This window comes from Ascaphus truei, chromosome 8 (genome assembly GCF_040206685.1).
Source record: "Ascaphus truei isolate aAscTru1 chromosome 8, aAscTru1.hap1, whole genome shotgun sequence".
Taxonomy (NCBI): domain Eukaryota; kingdom Metazoa; phylum Chordata; class Amphibia; order Anura; family Ascaphidae; genus Ascaphus; species Ascaphus truei.
Window position 1 is genome coordinate 19,108,088 of NC_134490.1, and position 14,508 is coordinate 19,122,595.

At 47.4% G+C, this 14,508-nt stretch overlaps 1 protein-coding gene across 4 annotated transcripts in view; it reads left to right on the top strand.

Annotated features, from left to right (window-relative positions):
- Positions 1 to 14,508, top strand: part of LOC142501185 (transmembrane protein 150A-like) — a 74,528-nt gene that overhangs the window by 37,921 nt on the left and 22,099 nt on the right. For all 4 annotated transcript variants that reach the window (XM_075610698.1, XM_075610697.1, XM_075610696.1 and 1 more), the window contains one exon: positions 7,379 to 7,506. In XM_075610698.1, the coding sequence (XP_075466813.1) occupies positions 7,379 to 7,506 (128 nt within the window). The remainder of the gene's footprint in view (positions 1 to 7,378; positions 7,507 to 14,508) is intronic.

The following is a 14,508-nucleotide window of genomic DNA, read 5'->3' on the forward strand; positions in this document are numbered from 1 at the left end:
CCCTTCCCTGCCTCCCCCACTTGCCGAGGACAAGGAGGTAGGGGACCTGGCTACATCAAGAAAAGTGATGCAGAGAACGGTCAAGAAAAGTAATTCAATCCGCACATTTCCTAACATAGAACTGCGGCGTTATGCAAATGTAACTCCTCCTACTTGCTCCATAAATCCCTCAACTCATCGTAGGCCTGCCCCCAAATTGCGCAACTATGCTTAATACACAGGCGCTGCCTGGCACAGGGATATTTCAGTGAGAGTTGCAACAAAATAACAACTTTGCGCCAAAATACGCTCATTGATAGAGCCCAGAGCGCTCCAACATTGAGGGAAGCTGATCTGCTTACTACTACCCTTAGGCCGAGTCCATAGAAGGACAGGCCGTGCTGAGCCGTGCGGACGCTCCGCACTGAGCCCCTGCATCCTCAATGAGGATGCCTTTAGAGGGGGCTCACGTGAGCGTCCGCAGGCGAGCTGAGGCGCTGGAGTTTTCAGACGAGCGCCAAGCTGTTTTTCAGCGCGCTGTCGGCTGAAAACATCCAATCAGCGCGGAGCTGCGTCAACGTCACAGCGCCGTGACGTCGACATCAGTGCGTCGCGGGCGATTGGCCCAGCAACGTCACTGCCCCAGTCTCACCCCGCCTCCGATCGCGCCCGCTGGCTCGCCTGCACGGGCATGAAATCGCGCAGATTTCAGCAGGCGAGCCTCAGCGTCAGCGCGGCTCGGAACTCCTCACCCCTCTATGGCCCGGGCCTTAGCAGTACCGTTTATATTTAGCATAGCAGTTGTATTGGTTAAGTGCAATGTAAGCAAAGTCATGGCATGGTGTAATTTCCTGAGATGTAAATTCTGAGAAGAGGAAAGCAAAGCTCTTTGGGCTCCATTTTTTCATAAAGGAAAAGAGCCCTTACAATCAATGCAAAAAGGGTGCTGGGGTACAAATACAATGGGGGTACTCGGCACCACCTAGTACCATCATACTGCCATCACTGGTCAGGTGCAGAACTGATTCCCAGAATCCCATGCTACTAAGCAAGAGTATCGGTACAGAACAAACCGTTTTAGGTGTTGTTCCATCAACCAGCCATTTGAAAGTACTGGCTAACACAATAGGGAGAATGAGTGAGTTTGGTTTGTTTGCAAGCGCCTTGGATCTGTGTGGAAGGTAATTTAATGCCAAGTGGGCCCCTCTGTGTTCCACTCCTTGTTTAGGCTGGCCCTTGTCCATTAGCTATCCATCCAGAACATCTTTATTTTCTTTCCCTTCCTGCTCATGGCAGTAATAAAATTGTAAAAAAAAGTACGTTGTGGCCCAGGAACAATATTTATCGAGATTTAGTTTCAGCTGCATTACCAAAAACAGTGCTGGATTCCGTTGGGGGACTACTCTTACCTTTAGAACACAGTGGGGTTTTATTCTCCAGCATAATTTGGGTGGCCCCTACACTTTGTCCATTAGTTGGTGTGTGTGTGTGTGTGTGTGTGTGTGTGTGTGTGTGTGTGTGTGTGTGTGTGTGTGTGTGTGTGTGTGTGTGTGTGTGTGTGTGTGTGTGTGTGTGTTCATGATTTGCGCATATATTTATTTTTATGGAAATTGCCCTTACATCCCCTTTTTTTTCTTTTGATCACATCAATTTTTTTTACAATTAGGAATGTTAAGCAATATTTACTGAACCATCTAATACCTTCTATAACTGAGCCTTGATAGCTATGTTTTTCAAATCCCTCTATGGTTCTTCCTTCCCAGGTGGAGCCCTTGGTATATTATATATTCGTGTAGTAGAGAAATATTGATGTGAAAATTAAAGTTGAGGGCATACCGAGAAATGTCCTGGTTTTGTTTTTTGTTTTTTTAAACATGTATAGCTTTCACCACTGCACTCTTGCTTCAGTTAACTACAAGTCCATAGACAACAATTGTATTCACTGTAATAATTGGTGTGCTGTTAGAAATTGAGCTTTCATGACTTAACCTTTTAGCTGCCAGAGGGGTGTGTAAAAAGGCAACGGGAGTAATTGTAAGCAGTTGGAATGGAGGACCGTATTGTAATTCTTTACCAATACCCCCTTTTCTGAAATACAATGCTCCTTTTGAAAGGAAAACCCTACACAGACTAAAGACAACTAATAGCACTGAGATGATTCATGGGTTAAACCTTGAAGATTAATATAGCGGTTTTGGAAATGTCTCTAAACAGTGTAAACTGGGAGTTGGAAGTTGCTTAAGCTATTTTAATGCACCCACCTCCTATCCACGCACCCACCTCCTATCCACGCTCATAAGTGATACTGTAGGTTACAAGCTTTTGAACCTCTCAGGGTCCTTCATCAGCCACACCCTCTCCCTCCTTTATTACTGAGTTATACTGTGAAAGGGACGGGCTGTGGAGAATTTCACTAGGAATTAGTAATAATGCTTCCTGTCAGAGAACCTACGCGGCGGTAGGAGAGCTGGGGGGGGGGGGGGGATTTGCCTTTTTCCGACACACTCGTGGACCTGATGATGATCACTGAGCGTGGTGCCATTTCGGCATATGTCTGAGGTGAGAGTGGGGATTGGAACAGCATATGTGGTTTCTACACTGTGCTTGCGGATCTACAACTTTTTGAATCATAAGTTTTAAACCTGTCTTCCCATTGGTTCCTTCTGGTGACTGGCGCCCGCGGGGCTGCACCTTTTACATAAGTATGTGACTCTGAAGAAATAATAGCAGTTACTCGGAGGTAGCTCGTACCACAGTTGCTCCCAGGTCAATGTGTGGAGGTTTCATGTTCGTTAAAGTTGACCACAATAAATATTTAAATGTCTCTCCTGCCTGTACAGAAGAGGAAGTGGTCCACAGCAGGATGTACTGCATGTCCTCCCTCCCTGAATGTCATTAATCAGGAAGATTGATTTAACCCACTGTCGCCAATGGTTGAAGTGTACAAGTAGCTTTTGCTGTACACTTAGCTTTTAGTTCATGTATTTGATGATCCATTTTATTTAGCATTGCTGAGCCCTTTGGAAGGAAGAGTTAAATGATTAAACCAACCAGTCCTAAAATGATGAAGGTGGTTGTAGACAGCAGAGTGCTTTCATGTTCTTCATTATGTTTCATAAACTCGGAAGAGAAACCCCCTATTAACTGTGTCGCAGAGAGGCTGCGGTGTATGGAGATTCCACGATAATGTAGATCTTCCGGCTACTGAGCTAGCACAAACCCAGTTTCTACTTCTTTGTTATTTAAAATACCAAGGAGAAATGGCCGGTATATGGTGCTGTAGCAGCGATTTCCTCCAGAAGCCTGTATGAGTTTAACTCTAATGTTAGTATCTTGACCCCTGCGCATGTCCTGACCTTTAACGGACGGAAATGGAAAGAAATAGATGTGAGACAATGCAGGGGAAGATAAATGTTTAGGAAACCGCCAGTGAGCGCTGGGCTTGAGGAGCTCGTATCTAAGCATCAATAAGCAAACCCCCACATGCTGAAAACTGCAGTGACAGATGCTAAACAAGTGGAAACACCCCCTGCCGGCTCACTGATACCCCAAGAACTTGGACCCCGTTCATTTAAATGGCCGTAGCCACATTTGGTACTGGTAAATAAAGCTTTTCTATCTGTAACCAGGGTTGCCACCTTCTACTGAAGGCTAACCTGGAGACAACATTTTTACATTTAGCACTTACCTTCGTCTCCTGGCATCCTTCAGACATCCTCCCGGCATTTCCCCCTGCAACCCGTCAATATGGCCGGTGGCGTCAAATGGCACCGCGTTGCCATGACAATGGAACACTGCGTGCCGTCGTGCAGCGTCAAGTTGCCATGACAACAAGATGCCTTATGGCGCCGAGGCGTCACGGTATGTTGTCATGGCAATGTGGTGCCACATGACATCACGTAGCGTGTCATTGTCATGGCAACGGGCGTCCCTTTACGCTGTGACGCCGCATGGTGTTCCCATTGACATGGCAAAGCGGAGCCATTTGATGCTGCGTGGCCATATTGACAGGAGTTCAAGGGGAAGATGTGGGAGGACGCCGAGGATGCTGGGAGACGCCGCCACCCGGAGGATTACAACGTAAACCCGTAGCTCAGAGTTACGTGGCCAAAACCCATAGTCTCTGGGTCAAACCCGGAGTGGTGGCAACCCTGTCTATAACAGGGGTGGACAACTCCAATCCAACCAACAGGTCAGTTTTTAAAAATATCCCTGCTTCAGCACAGGTGGGTCAATCATTGGCTCAGTTATTATGACCTGTGCTGAAGCAGGGATATTCCTAACACCTGATCTGTTGGTGGTCCTTGAGGACTGGAGTTGGCCCATCCCTGATCTATAACATTAACACATTTTCCCAGTATAGGAACGATTGAATCCTGTACACAAAGAAACCTTACAGTTAGTTCTAACGACATGAAAAGAAAATAGCACAAAGGATTGCTGCTTGAAGCGTGCTGATCTGCAACATGTATGATCAGTGCACTTTCATTCCAAGCTTCATGCCACCATGTGGAGTTACTCTCGTTTTGGCACAACCTCACTCACATCCTGTTTCCGTGCAATAAAAGGCATGCAGCCTAATTCTGGCCCGGCATGCATGGAATATATATGCCACAGCCACCTGCGATGCGCATCACAAATATTCATTTTTTGGAGAGTGGGGGATTCCAATAAAAACTTGCCACATTAAAATGTAGTTGAATTAGTTTGACTTGGCTATTACAAATATATATATATATATATATATGTTCTTTGGGTGAAGATTATATGATATTGCAAGTAAAAGTCTTGAAAGTTCTATTCGTTTCTTCTCTTCTTTCACAGTGTCCTGAGAAAGCTACGTTTTTGTATTTTGCAGGTGAAGTGAAGAAAAAAATCAAGATGGCTGCCAGGGTCTTCCAATAGGAAGTTGCCATGTCATGCGACAATGACATTGCAGCTTCCTGTTGGCCCACGGAAGTAAGGGCTAACTTGGTAGCCATTTTGATTTCCTTAAAGGGGACAAATACAACGGTAAATGGTACCTGGAACCAGAGGATCCGGGGAGCGGTTCAGAGCAGGAGCATCTTCCTATTCAAATTGTCTACATACTTTTTTTAAACCTGTAAAATTGGGGAGATTGCTGCGTTGAATGAGCACATATTATTGCTTTTTTCTGTATGTAGGTATATTATACGATGGTAAGAGAAGTTGCACTTTTACAATAACAAAGAAATAAAGAATTTGACGGCAGATGAGACATTTGGCCAACCTATTCTGCATCTTATTCCTACAATAGGAGCTCTATGGTGGACCTTTGCCTGGAGGGTGAAGACTTAGGCGTGTAATATAGTGCGCGCGCATCAATTATAATTGGGTGTGTTTGGCGTGTAATATAGTGCACGCGCGTGCACTACCATGTGCGCGCCCAAGAATTATAATTGGCTGTGTTAGCCTGACGTTTGTATACTTGGGACGAGCACCCGCACGGCCGTGAGCGGGGGTGCAGCAGAGCAGGGAAAATACAATAAAATAGTATTTTCGTGCTGCTGCCATGCCTCAAACCAATCACAGCGTGGCCTAACGCTGTGACGTCAGAGTCACGCCCCTTAACCGCGCGCGTGTCACCCCTTGCACCCTAGCAACTAAACGCGCATGCCACGTGCACGCTCAACGCTGGGCGGCCGCCAGCATGCACAGCAGCGAGGAATATATAACAAGCCTTATTTTTATTTCCAGTTGTGCTATTCAATTTTGCATTGGCTTTTTTAGACTTGGTTCTGCCTTTGGTACACTTGCAAGTTCTCATCGGCTTATGTTTAAAAATGTTGATCGAGACCCTGCTTTCGGTGCATTATCTTTCACTTGCAAACACCTTGGTTAGAAAATAATTTCGGAGTGATATAAATTAGAAAGCTGAGGTTGATATGGGGAAGTGGTTGCTCATTTTTGTAATCACAATGACACACCGTTTTTAGACTGTTTAAAGCCGCAATCCCTCCCCCTCCCCCCCTCCCCCCTCCCCCCTCCCTCCTAGTGGCAGTACTAATTTTTGTGGGACCTTAGGACATTGGTGGGCAATAGGTGGCATGGGGTCCTTGCCCACAACTGTTGGCAGCCCACTCTCTCCCCAGTGCAGAGAGAGCAGTGTTTAACACTGTTTTTTATGTGGAACATAATCTAGCAGCCCTAAAACCATTTACATAGCTCAACTTTCTATAATTATAAAGGCATTCACATTAATGACTCCTTACTGTCCTCACTGTAAAGGGTGATATTGGAAAGATCTTTAAACTGCCCTGTGTACCAGTTGTCCAAAGTTGGTAGCGATTTGGAATAGAAGAGCAAGACTGCGATTGACTGGACTAGTTTACGAACAGATCATATTTGCTCATATACAATAACTAACATATTCCCGTGTCCACGATATGATAAATAGAGAGTGCACCTTTTTGAAGAAGTGTGCTTTTTAAGACTCCTTTAAACACGTACGGGTTAAGCTGGTTGTGCAGGGGGTGGAGTTGGCAAAAACCTTGGAGGTGTGGGACCAAGAATGTGGTGTGTAGGGGGAACTACGTGGAGATCTTGATTGTAAATATTGAGACTGTGATTTTGACTTGAACAAAATGGAAAGCCAGTAAATAGCTTTACATTCAGGGAAGTAGAGCTACATCTGCCCAGGAGATGCTTGTTAAATCAATTGAAATGGGGTTAGCTATGGAGGAAAGGGTAAACAATGGAAGCAGGCACACGGTCTTATGCAAAACAATATTTAATGTGCCACCAATTACAATATTATTAGATTACAACTATTACAATAGCCAGTGTTCGACAAACCTATACATTTGCTCGCCCCGGGCGAGTGGATTTAACATCGTGGCGAGCTCCTATTTGCCCAAGCAGCACACGTTTGGTACTAGGTGGCGAGTAGATTTTTTTGTTCGGCGAGTAGATTTTTTGGTGATTTGTCGACCACTGACAATAGCCAAGGCATGATGAGGTTTACACCTGCAAGAAGCTTTGTGTCTGTCTTCTTGTCTTCTTCCCCCGGCATTGGTCCAGAATGGATCCTCTGCTTGCTCATTCATTGGTCTTGCTTTCGACTTCTATGCACGAACTTGTCTCTTCCCCTTGACCCCATTGCTCTTCGATTTACCAAGTGGTCCTTATCCGTCATTATTTTTAGCTTCCCTTACTCGTAGGGGGAGCTGTTTCAAGCCCTGGAACCCTTTTAAAATGTAATATCTCACAGTTGAGCTGGGCATCATGCTTTATTTTAATATAAGTAACATATTAGATTACATATGACAAGAATCATGTGCATTGAGAGAATCAGACTTCTTTTATCTACAGTTGCTACAGTACCAAAAACCAGCAAAAAATACATTTGATGTCCTATGCTTTTTCCATTGTCTTGCAGTGATGCTCATTGGCTTACTTAGATATGCCTATGTGATTGAGCGCTATGGTCCCTCCCTGCTGAACACCGTGGCATTTGCATTGGGATGGATATGTGCTGCAGGTCTCACCATGGTCGGTAACTTTCAGGTAAGAATGTATCAAATCCATGAATGTATGCCATTCTATTATGAGAATATAATAATTGCACATTTAATGCAGTTCATTTTGGAGGTGTAGGATGTAGGTATAGTTCACTTGACTCTTGATTAGATGATCTAAACCAGTTCAGACCTAGTATGTGCAGCTCGAGCTTTGACAGTAATTTCTTTGATGGATTTCCATGCTGGGACACACTACAACCTTCTGTGCCGAGCTTTTGACACCTAATCCATGCAACTTTCTGCATGTTACTTTCATGAAGGAGTAAGCCATATGAAAACTTGGGATCTAGTGCACTAACGCGCAGTGTGTCATGTTGGTACACACAGTAAACACTGCTCCAACATTCTCATGAATGGAATCATTCAATGAAAACATTCCAACAAAGGATCTACAGTAGCTAACTACTTCTTACAGTTAGCAAAAGTTAACTTCAAGTGGAGGAGGAAGCCTGTACATCAAGCAGGGGATGTGCTCCAAATATTTCTCACAATTTTTAAAACTTTACACTCTTCTGCTCCTCCTTACATCTCAGCCCTAATTTCTCGCTATGCATCATCCAGACTCTTGCGTTCTTCTCAAGGATGTCTTCTTTCTACCCCCTTTGTATCTAAAGCCCTCTCCCGCCTTAAACCTTTTTCACTGACTGCCCCACACCTCTGGAATGCCCTTCTCCTCAGTACCCGACTAGCACCCTCTCTATCCACCTTTAAGACCCACCTTAAGACTCACTTGCTTAAAGAAGCATATGAATAGCACTGTGGACAATACTGAACACATGATACATAAAGCTTGGCCCCCTGCAGACGCACTTACCAGAACTCCCTCCTACTGTCTCTATACGTTCTCCCTACCTACCAATTAGACTGTAAGCTCCTCGGGGCAGGGACTCCTCTTCCTTAATGTTACTTTTATGTCTGAAGCACTTATTCCCATGATCTGTTATTTATATTATCTGTTATTTATTTGATTACCACATGTATTATTACTGTGAAGCGCTATGTACATTAATGGCGCTATATAAATAAAGACATACAATACAATACAATCACGAAAAGAGCCGGAGTAATGCCATACATTGAAAAAATCTGGAATACATAGTGAGATTATAATTCATTTGAAATAGTGCATTACGGTTAATGGTGAATATAATTTGAATGTATCTTTTATCTCCACTTCAAATTAAGATACAGAAAAAGTATATATCCTGCACAATACAGCAAGGAAAAAGAGCTTTGATATAGTGGTATGGCCAGAGAACATAACATTCAGCCCACCACTGTGTGTTTTTGTCTGTAGGCCTTGATTATACACTTCATGAGTTTACAGGGAGTAGATTGTGTAACTTTCTACTAAGAGGAAAAAGTAAGTATCCACATCGAACTTCATCCAGATTCTCCTTGTAAAGTGTTCAGCCAGGAACACACACCCAGATATCTGAAGAACATGCTTCTGACTCATTTTGGCAGCATTATTTGAATGCCTGTGCAGTATTATTCATCGTGTGTGCAATATATTTTACTTGTCTGTTTTTGGTTATGGTCTTGTACTTTTAATTCAAATGTCCCCCCCCCCCCCTCCCTCCCAAAACTACACTTAGTGGTTAACGTCCAGAACAGGTTTGGTTCCTGGTGGCAAGAGCTTGTGATCTCTTTGCAAGTTCCTATATTGGCTTGTATGCTCTTTGGAGCAGGACTTTACTATCGTGTATAGCAGGGAGTGCTCAACTCCAGTCCTCAAGCCCCCCCCCCCCGCCTCCCAACAGGGCAGGTTTTCAAAATATCCCAGCCTCAACACAGGTGGCTCAATTAGAGGCTCAGTCTGAGCCTCTGATTGACCCACCTGTGCTGAAGCTGGGACTGATTGAGCACCTGTGCTGAAGCAGGGGTATCCTGAAAGCCTTACCTGCTGACCGGTGGGGGGAGTGTTGTGGGGGGGGGGGGGCTGGGAGGGGGGTCCTTGAGGACTGGAGTTGAGCAATCCTGATGTATAGTATTGTATTATTTGTATATGGTGTTTATATAAGAATAAAATCTATATATTCCGAGCTGTCGGGTTATTCATGTTTCAATAAATTATTCGTCTTTGTCACAAGTATTGTGTGATTAAGTGAAATATTATTTGAAGCCACATTAAAACAAAATTGATCTGAATGGTTCCCTGTAGCTGAAACCTGGTTCTCCCATCTGTGGGGACCCTGTCGTGACCGAGATATTTAATTTGAATCATCACGGTCAGGGCCGCCGATGGGCGAGTTGGGACAAGTCTGGTGGCTGTGGGGGGGCCTGGCCGGCCGGCGCTGGAAGTTGGCCAGGCCCAACTTCTATGACCAGTTGCTGGACCTCTGGTTGCCGCCGCCGGGCCCCGGCTCCTCACTCTTCACAGCTGTTGCCTCCTCTTCCCACGCTGGGCCTCTCTCTGCCGCCGGTGTGCTCTGGAAGCTGGGCCTGAGTTCCAGGTGCACCCAGCTTCCGGCAGAAGATAGAGGCCTGGCATGGGGAGAGCCGTGAGCCAGGGACCAGCGGCGGCAACCAGAGGCCGGGCCCAGCTGCTGGGCCTCTGCTCTCCCCAGCTGCTGCCTACTTCCCACGCTGGGCCTCTCTCTCCCGCTGGTGCGCACCGGAAGCTGGGTGCCCACCCGGGAGTCAGGCCCAGCTTTTGGCGCGCACTGACTGGAGAGAGAGGCAGGCCGGCATGTTGAGAGGCAGGCAGCAGCTGGGGAGAGCCATAGCCTGGTGGTGGCAACCAGAGGTAAGGGGTGGGGGAAGGTAGTGGTAATTGTGTCTGGGGTGGGTGGTGGTAATCGGGGGTAGTGGTGTTTGTATCTGGGGTGTGTGTAGTGATGTCTGTATGTATATCTTTATTTATATAGCGCTATTCAGGTACATAGCGCGTCGCAGCAGTAATACACGTGACATAATAATATAACACAGTATGGGAATAAGCGCTTCAGGCATGACAGTAGCAACAGGAAAGGGAGTGTGTTGCAAGGTGTCAGTGCAGCTGAGATGTATAGTATCAGGCAGCAGAGCTACCCATATTCTTCGTTAAGGAGGTGTGTTTTTTGATAGGTGGAGAGAGGGTGCCAGTTGGATATTGAGGGGAATGACATTCCAGAGGTGCGGGGCAGTGAGTGAGCAGTTTTAGGCAGGAGAGGGCTTTAGATACAAAAGGGGTAGAGAGAAGACATCCTTGAGCAGAATGCACAAGTCAGGCAGGTGCATAGCGAGAAATTAGGGCTGAGATGTAAGGAGGGGCAGAAGAGTGTAAAGCCTTAAAAGTTAGGAGGAGAATTGTGTGCGTGATACAGAGTTTAATTGGAATCTAGGAGAGGCATTTCAGCAGAGATGCGGAGACAGATTTAGGAGAGTGGGAGACAGGTGAGAGGCAGGAAGGCCGGACAGTAGAAGGTTACAATAGTCGAGGCGGGAGAGAATGAGGGCCTGCATTAGCGTTTTAGCAGTAGAGCGACAAAGGGAAGGGTGTTTCTTTGCAGTGGTATGGAGGTAAAAATGACAGGTTTTAGTTACCTTGTGATTGTGAGAGGAGAATGTGAGGGAGGAGCCAAGTATGCCCACTAGGCAGTGTATTTCTGATACTGGGTGTATGATCATATTGCCAATAGTAATGTCCGTAGGGCCAGACTTGGGAGAAAGTATGAGGCGCTCCATCTTGGACAAGTTAAGTTTGAGTCGGTGATGGGTCATCCAGATTGAAAGGTAAATTTGTGTGTCATCAGCATAAAGGTGATGTTTGAACCCTAGAGATGTGATAAGTTCACGTGTGTAAAGAGAAAAGAGAAGAGGTCCCTGGGGTACCCCCACAGAGCGATCAACGGAGGAGGAGGAGGTATTCGCAAACGAGACACTGAAAGTACAATGGGAGAGGTAAGAGGAAATCCAGGATAGAGCTCTGTTACGGATGGGTGTAGTGGTGTCTGTAATTGTGGGACGGGCAATGGCATCTGTATTGGGAGGGGGTATTGAGTGTGTATTGGGAGGGGGGAATGGTATAGGTAGTGGGGTGAAGTGTGTGTGCGCGTGTGGCATGGGGCGGAGGGGGAAATGAATGAGAGGGGGTAATTGAGTGTAGCCCCTATACGTAAGGGAACTACACGGGCAACTATACGTGCTGCTATACCTGTTGCTCACAGGAGGCCTAAGCCTCTGCCTCTGGGAGCCTTGGGTGAGCTATTTCTCCTTGCAGTGCAGCGCTTCCACCTATTAGGGATCGCAGCATTGGCGGGATAACCCCTCACAGGAACCAACACACACAAATAGTAATACACCACACCAAGTATATAACTAAGCTTTACTGTACACACACTAACCACAGATAACACACTATCAGGTACCAACAGTATAATGCCGTGACCCCAAACACTGAGTTGTTCTCCCAAAGTACGAAGGGTGCTGTGGCACCAATAACCCCTGGTGTCCTGTCCCAGCAATCCCACCCAGATGTAAGTGCACGTTGGGTACCTGCCTGGGTGCTACAGTACCCAGGTGCGGCTTGCAGCGGTGTGCTGGAGCAGGTCCCACGCAGTGGGGCCTCCAATAACAATTCCCCTCGCACCTAAGGGTTCCGATCCTCCTCGTTGGGTGAGCTCCAGCTGGAGTGTCTCACCCAAGTGTCCCGAAATACTGCGGCCTGGTCGCAGAGCACCGTGTGGCCCTCTGTCCACCAGCGTAACACTGATACTAAAGGGGATAGTCCCTATCTGGGGCCCTCCCTATAACACTGAACTTAGGTTGGCTCAGGGCCTAAGGGGCAAGGTCTAGGCCTAGTCCAGGAGACACTGCTCCCTGGACACTACCTGCTGTCATGCCGCTTGCTCCTTGTCCCAAAGGATATCCTGTTTCTCCAACACCTATAATCTCATTGGCTGGGACAGTCCTATGTGTGCAGTCCCTCCCCCGGAGGATTCTGGGACATGTAGTCCCGCTGCTGTGTATGCGGAGCCAAAATGAAAATGGCCGCCGCACTCCTGACTGCGCATGCGCAACTAGCAATATGGCCGCCCCCACACTACCGATCACGCGGAGCACTGGCCGGACCAGCACAGTTCCCCCTTCACTGGAGGCATGGAGGGGGACTCGGCTACATGAGTGATAGCCGAGGAAGGGGGGCGGGGCGATAGAGGGAGAGACAGAAGGTGGAGAAAAAAACAGGTGTGAAAGGGGAGGGCTCGCAAGGAGGTGTGGGGGGGGGGGTGGGAGGAAGGGGCAGGCGATGCTCTAGCCCTGTCAGTGGCAATGCTGCTAATCTGGAAGAACAGCATGTTATTTATTTATAAAAATGTTCTACCAGGAAGTAATACATTGAGAGTTATTTCTCATTTTCAAGACTGTCCTGTGCAGAGTTATGATGACAGTCCGTGGGTCCGTGGTTCCATTAAATGACCTGGGTTATACATTATATATAAAGACATTGCATGAACAGTTAAAGATAGACAGGGTGTCGGTCACTCTGGTCGGCCAATATCCTTGGAAAATGACCACTTGAGGTTCTACTGTTACTATGATGGCCATCTGTGTGCTTTGTGTAAAAAATACATCCCAGGTACATGGGGTCCATGAACGGTGTGGTACAGCGCCACTCGGATTAAAAGATGTGAAATATATATATATTTCTTGTGAATTTGCTTAGGTTTTGAAGACTACTGTGTACATTGTGTAGCGCACTTTCCCCCACCCAATGAGAGATGTGTAGCTACGGGGTGTGTGTTGCAGTGCAATACCTGTGGCTCACAGGAGGCCTGAGCCTCCGCTGCTGGAGCCTGGGGTGTATCCTGGAACGATGCTCGGTAGCGCCTCCCCCTGTGCAGGATTCTATAGTGTAGAATGACCCCGTCACAGGCCACAATAAGAATACACACTTGGTAAAACAGAACAGTTTACTACTGTATAAGCAACTAATACAGTTACAGCATACCCACCAGGCCTCGCACGGCCATACCTCCTAATACTCCGTCCCCCTCTCAATGGAGTTACGGTCCGCCCAAAGTACCTAGGAGTTCTTGGGCACTCAACCAACCCAGTGTCCACAAGGTCAATACCCCCACCCAATGTGTGGTACAGCGCTGCCCACTAATGTGTGAAGGTGAGTTGGTGCACTTAGTTGGGTACCTGCCGGGTGTGTCCACACCCAGGCACGCCGATGCTGTAGTTGATGATGGGATCCACGGATCTATTGCCGTAACCCGCAAAGCCTCCGCCTCTACGTTGGGTGGTGTCCCACCTGGATGGTGTCACCGTGAAGAGTGTCCTTGCTGGAGATAGTGATCTGTCCCAGACCACTGGATGTCAGGATGCAGTGTGTCCTTACTGTTCCCTCACTATTATGTTACAGGGGCAGTGTCCCTATCTTTGGGCCTGTCCCTGCAGCAACCACAAGCTGAGGAGAGTCGAGGCCTAGCTGGGGCCTAATAGGGGGTATCTGGCCTAGTGCAGGTGCCACAGACACCTGCACACACAACCTACATCTTCCTTGTCCCAGCTCCAACTGGTGTGGTTTCTCACGCGCGAAATGTATCCATTCCCCTTGCAGGGAATACTAGCGCCCTATTGGTTCCTTCGCAGCATTTGACTGCAGCCCCTGGGGCTGCTGGGGATTGATGTTCACCGTGCAGAGCCTATAGGCATTGGCCGCCGCTCTGCCTAAGCTACTGCGCATGTGCAAAGCCCTGTACTGGCTACCGCAACTCCCGGCACCTCTCTGCGCATGCGCAATGGTACTGCGCATGCGCGGCCAATCACAACATGGCGGCGCCCTGCAAAGGGTGCCGCCGGAGCCTCCGGCGATCCCGTCGCCCCACCACCTGCCGCAGCTCTCCCCCGCACCCGTCGGAAGCCGCAACAGTAAGGGGGCAGAGGCAGGAGGACATGGGGAAGTACATAGGGGCACCCTGGCTATAATTGTATATAAGTTTCACTTTTCCTAATGTACAAATGAATGTATGATTATGTGGGAGGGAGTGGCTCAGTGAGT